Here is a 9883-nt window from a genome sequence, read left to right on the forward strand (position 1 = left end):
ACCAAGCTTGATCTTGCTCTGCACTGAGCCCTCTTGGCCTGTCTTTGCCATCTGATCCCTGACCCTGGCCCCAGGTAGGGACACTCAGCCACACTCTACTTGCCCAGACCACTGTTCCTCTGCCACAAGCCTTTTTCCCCCTTTCTCTGAAGGGAGCATTTCCTAGGAGGTTCTAGAACAGCTTCCAAAGAGCCAGTGCCATGGTCTTTCCAGAGACCCAGACAGCAGTCGCCAAGTGACTGCCCCCACTGGATGTTCAGGACAGAATGGCCCCAGTGCTCACCAGGAAGGAGCTCGGGGAGTGTGAACTAAGTGACAGGATGGGTGACGAGGGGAAGGTGTGTGACCACACCCTCTTTCCTGAACAGACTGCCCTCCTACGCTTGGCAAACTGGCCATACCAAGAGAGTAGTCTGTGCTTTCGCCCTCATCCACATGTGGATTTTCTCAAAGAACGTCTTGTTTTTACCATAGCAGGAACTTGAGAATTCACCAATACATCCTGCTTCTTTTTCCTTCTAGGTCCGAGCTATACCTGGGGACACTGGTTTCTCAATTGAAGAGCTGGAGGACCTTTACATGGTGTTTAAGGTGACACAGCAAGGGCAGGACCAGTACCCAATCCTAGTCCCTTAAATGCATTCTTAGCACAGTGGGCTCCTTCCAGGAAAGAAACAGATTTAAAAGCATCCTCAGATGCAGTTATGACAAACCTCACTTGGTAGGCTGTAATCCTTCTTGGAGTTTAGGCAGGACACTCTTTTAAGTAGCAGAAAATCCACTCAAGTCAACTTACACAGAAGAGGAAATGCAGTGGCTCAGGTAACCCCCAAAATTCTAGGAATGTACAGCTTCAGGCATGGCTGGATCCAGGTGCTTAAATGTGCTGTCAAGCTCCCCCACCTCAGATGTCCCTCTGGACTGCTCTTCCTGCAGAAAGGCAGGACTGTCATCAGCAGCTCCAGGGTTATCCTGTCCTTTCAGTAACCCAATGGAAAGAGAATTTTTCTTTCCAATGGTTTTAGCAAAAAGCAAAGGGTTAATTATTGGACTGACTCGAGTTAGGTGCTGTGGCTACAGGATGGTGTTTGCTGCTGGGCCATGCACCCGCTCCATGGCCTAAGGGTGGGATAGGAGGGCCTCTCCAAGAAAATTTCAGGTGCTATTAACAGAAGAAAGGGGAAAAGAGTTTTGAAGAGCAGGCATAAACAGCAAAGCCCACGCTGTCTTTCTGCCCTTTGGTTGGTTCCCATCTCCCCTCCAGCTATCTCTGGCTCAGCCCCAAGCTGGTTGCCATGCTGTGGCCAGCAGCAGCAGTGTTCTGTCCCCACTCCACGTCTGTAAAAGACAGCCTGATGCTACCGATGGGAGGAGTTCCGTGAGGTGCTGTGTCTGGCCCAGTGTTCAGCACCCCGGGCTCTGCAGACCTGAACGGAGGAGGAGGGTAGACACACCGACCGCCTGGCGATCCTAACCAGCTAGGGGCCTGGAGGCCGGGCCATCTCACCAGGCTGCACCCCCTGCAGGCCAAGCACCTGGCGAGCCAGTACTGGGGCAGTGGACACCCCGCAGCTGTGCGTCGGGACCCCAGCCTTCCCTACCTGGAGCAGTACCGCATCGACGCCAGCCACTTCCGGGAACTGTTTGCCAGCCTGGCACCCTGGGCCTGCGGCTCCCACACACCTGTGCTGGCAGGGCGCATGTTCCGACTCCTGGACAAGAACAAGGATTCGCTGATCAACTTCAAGGAGTTTGTGACAGGGATGAGTGAGTGGCTCCAGAGCCCATCTGTCCCTCGCCCTTTTTGAATAAGCCTCCCAATGCCAGCCCTGGCCAGTCTTCCCGCTGCAGCAAGCAGAGGGCAGCCCAGAGCCCTTGGCCCTTGATAAGGGAAGGGAGGTTTTCTCACTGGGGACACGTGGGGCTCCAGTGGGGGCCCTTCCCTCCACCAGGGTCTGCAGGCTCCAGAGAAGGGCGAAGCTCAGGGGAAAGCAGGAGGCCCAGGGCTTGCTCCTGGGTCCTCTCTGGAGGGAGTCAGGCTGTGGGGAATGTTCCCCCGGATCCCACTGGAGGGGAGGGGTTGGGAGGTGGGCCAGCCCCAGGCTTTGGCACCCTCGTGCCAGCGCGCCCTCCTCTCTGGCCTTCCTCTGCAGGTGGGATGTACCACGGGGACCTGATGGAGAAGCTCAAGATGCTCTACAAGCTGCACCTGCCCCCAGGTGAGCACCCCCCCCCCCCCCGCCCCCGCCTGTCCACAACTGGGGCTAGAGCATCCGAAGGCTTGGGCACAGGCCTCTGTGGGGCTGCTGGGCCTCAAAGCAGCTGGGAGCAGATGGGACCAGGCATCGTGGAGGCTTCCCCATCCTAACAGAGGAGGAGGCTGGAATGCTGAGGCCCAGCCCCAGCCCCAGCCCCAGTCTTGGTCTGAGAGCAAGGCCATGATCTGGGAGGGGACATGCAGGAGCATCCCAGAATGGACTCAGCCCACAGGCAAGGATCCAAGACCATAGGCAGCTGGACTGAAAAACCACAAGGGGGTGAGGGGGTCGCATGAGTGGAGATTCAAGTTTGAAACTGAGAACCTTTGTGTTGAGTAGTTTGTCCTTAGGTTTCTCAAAGTTCCTGTTATCCCCGGAGGATCAGACTGGAGGGGTGGCCTGGGGAGCCCTGTCTCAGGGCCGTGCACAGGGGCCTCATCTCTGAGTGGGGCCCTGGCCTCCTGGAGACGTTGACAGGCAGTGTGGTGGGCGGCTGGTCAGAAAGCAGGCTGGATCCTGCCGTCCCTGGACTCCTCCTGCATGGGCCCAGCTCACCTAGCTCAGCAAGGGTACCTGCACAGAGTCCTCCCAGATGGAGTCATCCCTGTTTTCACAGGATGAAACCGAGACTCAGGCAGGGGAGCCTCTGGGCCTGGTGCTTTCCTCTGGGTGGAGCTGCCCTGGTCCCTGGTCTTGTTCACGGCTGCCCTAGAGGCAGCCCGAGCGATCTGTAGAATACTGGTGCTGAGCTCAGCCTGCATTGACCTGGGCCCAGATGTGCGGTTTTAAAGCTCACCAGGGATTGTTCTGTGCAGCCAGAGCTAGAAAGCCCTGCTTTTGACACAGGTGTTCTCACCTATGGCTGGTTTTTCCCTGTAATGTGACAAGGAACAGTGGCCCCAGGGACACCTCCAGGGAAGGTTGGTACTGGCCACATCTGACTCTGCTGAGGGAGAGGCCTGGGCTGGGCAGACCCCACTGGGACAGGATCCCATGGATGAGGGCACACAGGGCCACCCGGGCTGCTCCCAAGCCACGTCTGCCTGCCCTGCTCCATCCAGGTCTCTGGTGGACCACAGCCCATAGCCCGTCCCCTGCCCCCCATGCCACACATCGTTAAACCCCTCTCACTGCATCACCCTCTATACCACGGGGAGAATAAGCCCACACACAGAACCACGTGCATCCAAGACCCTGGGGACCACTTCATCACAAAGATTGTAACAGGCCAGTGTGTACCGACATGGAACGGTGCCCAGGATACATAAAGTGAAAGGAGCAAATCACCTGTGATGGTTGGTCCTGCACATGTGCCTGCAGGAGCATGAAACATCCCCTGAGGAGCCTCTGGGCCTCATCGTCATCGGAGTGCAGGATGTTCACTAGACTCCCAACCACACTGGCTGGATTTTTACCTGGACTGTGTATTACGTTTTCAAACACAATGTAAAAGTCAAGAAGGTAACAATAACCAGGCTTGATCATCAACACTGTGACCACACACTGTGCCGGTGGGCAGGAGCGGCGGGGCGCACCTCGGGGGAAGCTCGGCCTCGGCCAGGACTCGGGCGGTTTGCTTGGGTGAGAATCACGTTGTTCTCTCCTGCCCTCACTCTCCTTTCTCTCTGAGTACAGCTCTGAGCCCAGAGGAGGCCGAGTCAGCCCTGGAAGCGACCCATTATTTCACGGAGGACAGCTCCTCAGAAGGTGAGCACTGCTGGGACACCAGCGTGAAGTTTTGCTGTGGGGCCCATGCAGGTGGCCTGCAGCCCTGCAGTGGGCTCAAGTGTGGTGGGCTCGGGAGCGTGCTGCCTCGGCAGCTCTGGGATGAGGAAAAGGAGAAGCTGCCTCCCTCTCCAGGCCGGGTCCCCTGGGGTGTTCTCATTCCTTGTCTCTTATCTCTTCCTTCCTGGATCCTGGCTGCTGCTTCTCTCTGTCCTCCACTCCTTCTCCGCTGTCCCTTCCAGCATCTCCTCTGGCCTCAGATCTGGATCTTTTCCTGCCCTGGGAGGCTCAAGGTCAGTCCCTGTGGGGCAGGATGCCCCTTTGCACTGGGTGTGCCCAGAGCCTTGGGCTCCATTTTCCTAACACTCCCCTGCATGGTCAGGTGGCCTGGGAGCTCTGGGCCCCAGGGCAGCCTCCTGCATGGGTAAGTCCTGAAGAGGACCCAGACCCATCGGCTCCTCATGGACTGGGGAGGAAAGGGGTGCATCTGTGCCTGTCATGGAGGTGGCACACGAGGCCATGCAGCACAAAGGACATTGTGCAGACACCAGGATGTCAGCTCCGTGGTTATATGCAAAAAGTATTCTGTTGTCACATTGATAGGAGGAAACACAAACACTCTCATTGAACGGTGTGAGGCTAACAGCAGACCAGTGGAGGCGGAGGAGTGTGGAGGTGCTTTCCTTGGAAAACATTGTCAGGTTCTACACAACTTTGCTGTTAAGGAAAAATACATGTGTTGAGTGTCTGTTAGAACTCATCCCTGTGCTACGTTCTGGGCCTGGAACTCGACAGTCAAGGTGGTGGTGCATAATGCACTTAGAAAACTGACCGTAACTCCACTCTGTAATTTCTTGTGGGGGATAATGTACACCAAGGATAGTACACACCCAAAAGGGAAATTAAGAACTGTGTCTATCAAGATCCCCAAGGCAGTCCTGTTGACAGTGCCAGAGGCATGCAGGACTCGACTCTGAAGCTTGAGGACCTTGATCTCAGGTGCAGAAACTGAAGAAGCTGATGCACCTCTGTCATACACAGAACCTGGGCAAAGCAAGGGTGCATTAGGCTTGTCACAGGCATTTCTGGGAGGGGCCAGGGACCAGGGATGCAGAGTCCTGTCCTCAGACCCCCTGTGGCCCCCAGCAGCGGGTCTCCATTCCACCTTGAAAAGCCTGAGCTCAGAGAGGTGCACCTGTCCCTGCCACCACCCAGCATGAAGGGCCGTTCAGATCCAGGATGCTGCCGCCCCACCAAGGGGTCCTCACCAGCCACGCTGCCTTAGGGAACAGGTCCAGGGGAGCTGGGCAGCCTGCTCTCCCCAAGTTCATGGTCTTTGTAGGGAGCACGGTGTGTGCCAACTCCAGCAAATGTGTCACTTTAACACATACAGTGCTGAGCACAGGACTCATGTGCATACAGTTCCTCGTCAGCTGGTGAGGCGGTTACAGGTGGAATTGGTAATGAAAACTCCCCTGAGTTTGACCTTTTTCAGCAGAAACCATAGAAATCATTAGTTCTCAGACTTTCTGTCCATACCACGCATCATTGTTCACTGAACGCTGTGTGGTGAGATTGTCTTCCTTGGAGAGGGAGGCAGTGAGGGCTCCGTGGCTCTTTGGTCTCCCATGGCAGGTGAAGAGCTGGGCAGGTCCTGCTGCAGTGCCGTTGGGGCAGCAGACAGAACAGCCCGCAGGCCCAGCCCCTGGGGGAGGGCACGGACGAGACCGCTCACAGTCCTCAGTGGTTTGGAGTTACCACAGAAGAATGTTCTCCTTGTTCTTTTAATTTTTCCGGTTGTCCAGAAGCACTACAGCAGGAACAGCCAGAGGGAGCTGGAAGTGAGGAAGTCGGAGACAAAAGAGAAGGTATATACAGGCTGATCTCTGTGGGTGCTGGTAGAGACCCCAGCGTGTGTGGGATCTGGGCACCCCATCACTGCAGGAGAGCCCCCCACCCCAGGGGAGATGGCAAACTCATGCCAGACAGCCTGGCTGTCCCTGGGGAAAGGGCGCTGCTGAGAAATGAGTGCCTGGCCTATCAGCTGCCCTGCTCTCGACAGCCCCAGACCTGAAGCTCTTGTGGCCATGAGCACCCCCAAGTGTCAGCACCTCTCCCCAGGCTGCCAGCTTTCTGCCAGGACTCCTCTAGGTGCCCAGCCAGCCTCTCCTCTTGTGCTGTCCCCTCTCTAGCCCCACGTGGTCCTGTCACCATCGGGGGGCAGACAGATTTGGGCCCTCCTCATCAGCCTAGGTCAGACCTATTTCAGCGTGACTCGGGGGAGACTGTGGTGTTCGGAGGGCTTCTTTCCATCACCACCTCCCCAGATGCTGAGGAGCTCTGTGCTGGAGAACCCCCATCAGACCCCTGCCCCCACCCCCAGCCCTCTCAGTCAGCAGATGGAGATTCATCTTCTCTTCTGACTCGCAGAGGAGAAGGGCGCCAGCCCTCCTGACTGTCGGCACTACCTGCGGATGTGGGCCAAGGAGAAGGAGGTTCAGAAGGAGACCTCGATTAAGGATCTTCCCAAGATGAACCAGGTAGGCCGAATCAGAGCCCACAACAGGCATTTCTGGAGAATTCTGACCAAGGCAGGGCCTTCCCTCCCCCACTCCGCACCCTCCCTCCTAGCACCTCCTGCAGGGTGGGAATTCTGCCTGCCTCGAGAGCCTGCTGGTCAGAGGGCAGTCAGGGATGAGTGTACAAAGACAGGAGGCCAGGTGCTCTGGGGCCTTGTCCTGGTGGTGCTTCATGGTGACAACTTGCTCACAGTCAGTCAGCATCCATGAAGCAAAGAAGCACTGGGGTAGATCAGCCTCTGACAGACGGGCTCGCACCACCTCTTCCTGGACAGCATCAGGCACACCACCCCAACCCTGCCCTGCACGGGCGCTGTGCACACAGAGGCCCACCCAGCCTGCGGCCGCCTTCCTTAGCTGCTCTCCAGGCCGGGAGCCTGGCGTCCTGCCAAGGTCTCACAGTTAGGACCGCAGATATCTCACCAGGTGGTTCCTGAGCTGCAGCCTGACCATGGCCCTGCTCTGCCCAAAGGGCACCAGCAGCCTGGGCACTCTCTTACCCACAGGCCTGAAGAACTGGGTGCTCCAGGAAGTGAGGCTCCATCCCATTCTCAGGCCAGGAGGCCTGACTGTATGGTTTCAGGACCTGGAATCTGACCTCCCCACAGCCCTCAGCTGACCCAGGCTGCACTTGTTATCACCCTCTCGAGAGTTTTGTAGGGGCCAGCCTGGTGGCGCAGCAGTTAAGTGCGCACATTCCACTTCGGTGGCCTGGGCTTTGCTGGTTTGGATCCAGGGTGCGGACATGGCACTGTGTGGTAAGCCATGCTGTGGTAGGCATCCCACATATAAAGTAGAGGAAGATGGGCTTGGATGTTAGCTCAGGGCCAGTCTTCCTCAGCAAAAAGAGGAGGATTGGCAGCAGATGTTAGCTCAGGGCCAATCTTCCCCCCAAAAAAAAAAAAAGGAAAAGAAAACAATGGACATAGAGACAAGGAGAGATCCCAAACCATTCTCTCTGGGCTGAAAGAAAGGCAGCTGGAAAAGAAAATTCTTTGAAGGGCTGTGTGACATTGGTCAAGTCACTTTCCCTCTCTGAGCCTCAGTGTCCCAATCTGTGAAATGGGCATGACAAGGCACAGCTGTGTGGAGACAACTAATAAGACAACACCCTACACCAGTTAGAATGGGCAGCTTTGTCAGTCTGGCTAATCCAAGGGCAGTCTGACCCATCTTTTACCATCTCCCTGCCCTTTTTCTGTTTTTCCCCTTAAAAGGAACAGTTCATTGAGCTGTGCAAGACGCTTTACAACATGTTCAGTGAGGACCCCATGGAGCAGGACTTGTACCACGCCATCGCCACGGTGGCCAGTCTGCTGCTCCGCATTGGCGAGGTGGGGAAGAAGTTTTCACTGCAGCCAGGCCGGAAGCCCAGGGACCGTGCCCCTGAGGAGGATGAGCCGCCAGCCTCTGACCCACCTCAGGACCCGGCCCAGGAGCTTCAGCCACCAGCTGCAGGCGACCCCCAGGCCAGCGCGGGCGGAGACACCCACCTTGGGAAAGCACTGCAGGAGAGCCAAGTGGTGGGCGAGGGGGGCAGCGGTGAGGGGCGGGGCTCCCCCCCCCAGCTTCTGTCCGACGATGAAACCAAAGACGACATGTCCATGTCCTCCTACTCGGTGGTCAGCGCTGGCTCCCTGCAGTGTGAGGACCTGGCTGACGACACGGTGCTGGTGGGTGGGGAGGCCCGCAGCCCTGCGGCCACCACCCGCTGCGGGGGCGCTGTCGACACCGACTGGTGCATCTCCTTCGAGCAGATCCTGGCCTCCATCCTGACAGAGTCTGTGCTGGTGAACTTCTTTGAGAAGAGGGTAGACATTGGACTCAAGATCAAGGACCAAAAGAAGGTGGAGAGGCAGTTTAGCACCTCCAGTGACCACGAGCAGCCGGGGGTTTCAGGCTGACAGCTCTGCCAGCTGGGGCTGGCCTCTCCTCCCTCCCGCCCCTCCAGCTCTGTTTTCTCCTTAAGGACGCAGCCCTCTTGCTCTCCCCAGAAGCAGTGAGTTGTAAACGGAAGGAAGGCTGAACAGCCACAGTTGGGGCCCAGGCAGGGTCTCCCCGCCCCTCTCCTCCTGCCTGCCTGGTGGGCCCTGCCTTGGGCCCTGCGTGGTGACAGACAGAGGCTCTCAGATCGGCCCGCACTGTGACCAGGCCACACTGCATCCTCTACCCATGGGCGCACTCCTGCCACTGCATGCTCCGGGGGCTTTCCTGCAACTTGGCGCCAGGTAGGGGGGTCACATGCTTGTTGGGCACCAAAGTGGTAGGACCTTCAAGGTGCTCTCCAGGAGCCCCTGAGCCTGAGCTCCTGGCTGGGGGACACGGGCAGGAAGCGTCCACTGCACTGGAGTGGGTGCCACGCAGGCATTACTCTAAATGCTCTTTCAGCTCATCATCCTCACCATTAACTTTAAAAGCACATCCCTCAGGTCCCCATGTATTTCCTTGTATTCATTTCAGTTGGCTAAAAATCACACTGTGCTCAATGCCTTAATAAAATCCCTGAAAGAACTAAAAACCACACTGTGTACAGAGCCGTACTGTGGCCTCTGCTTGGGGCTCCTGGCTTCTTCCTGGGCAGCTGTGGGCCCAGGCTGTGTTCCAGAGGTTCCAGGCACTTAGACCCCCACAGGGGGTGGGAGTTCAAGGCCCCCAGGGAGAACGGGGACATGGGAGATGCTGATGCAGGCTGAGCAGGGCCTGTGCTGACTGTGCCTTCAGGAAGCCCAAGTGCTGCAGGTCCAATGCAGGAGGCGTGTGCTCGGCCTGGGCAGCAGCAAGCCCTCGGGGTCAGGAAGTGGACTAGGGGCCACAGGCTGCCAGCCGCACCATGAGGACCCCTCACTTTGCAGCCACGTTTGCTCCACATGTGAGGCTTCTCTTCTACTAAAAGATACATTTCTGTGGCTATTTTTTTTTAACTTAATAGCTTTATTGAGGCATAATTTACTACTGTAAAATTCACTTGGTTTTAAGTTACAATTCCATGATTTTTAGTAAATTTACAGAGTTGTGCAACCATCACCATAATGCAATCTCAGAATATTTCCATCACCCCAGAATGACCCCTTCTGCAGTGTACAGCCAGTCCCTGTTCCTACCCCCAGATCTAGGCAACCACTAATCTGCTTTCTGTCTCTATAGATTTTATGGCTGGTTTTAAAAATGACAATCTCCATGATTTCCTCTTGTTCACAACTGCTGGGCCACATCTCAATACAGACAGCAAAGCAACGTCAAGGAAACTGACCAACTGTTTTCTTTCTTAACAACAAAAAGTCATTATTTAATCAATATAATCTCTTTTCCAGTATTTACGCG

General features: G+C 56.4%; 1 protein-coding gene across 4 annotated transcripts in view; it reads left to right on the forward strand.

Moving 5' to 3' along the window:
* Positions 1–9080, forward strand: part of TBC1D9B (TBC1 domain family member 9B) — a 41467-nt gene extending 32387 nt beyond the window's left edge. Inside the window, exons 15-22 of one of the 4 annotated variants that reach the window (XM_023617016.2) lie at positions 523–591; positions 1527–1767; positions 2154–2219; positions 3894–3965; positions 4226–4276; positions 5789–5851; positions 6414–6523; positions 7780–9080. In XM_023617016.2, coding sequence (XP_023472784.1) covers positions 523–591; positions 1527–1767; positions 2154–2219; positions 3894–3965; positions 4226–4276; positions 5789–5851; positions 6414–6523; positions 7780–8466 — 1359 coding nt within the window. In that variant the 3' untranslated portion in view covers positions 8467–9080. Of the gene's footprint in view, positions 1–522; positions 592–1526; positions 1768–2153; positions 2220–3893; positions 3966–4225; positions 4277–5788; positions 5852–6366; positions 6524–7779 lie in introns of all 4 variants that reach the window. The other 3 variants (XM_023617018.2, XM_023617019.2, XM_023617017.2) reach the window with 3 other exon arrangements.
* Positions 9081–9883: the final 803 nt, after the last annotated feature.

This window comes from Equus caballus, chromosome 14, assembly GCF_041296265.1.
Source record: "Equus caballus isolate H_3958 breed thoroughbred chromosome 14, TB-T2T, whole genome shotgun sequence".
Lineage (NCBI taxonomy): Eukaryota > Metazoa > Chordata > Mammalia > Perissodactyla > Equidae > Equus > Equus caballus.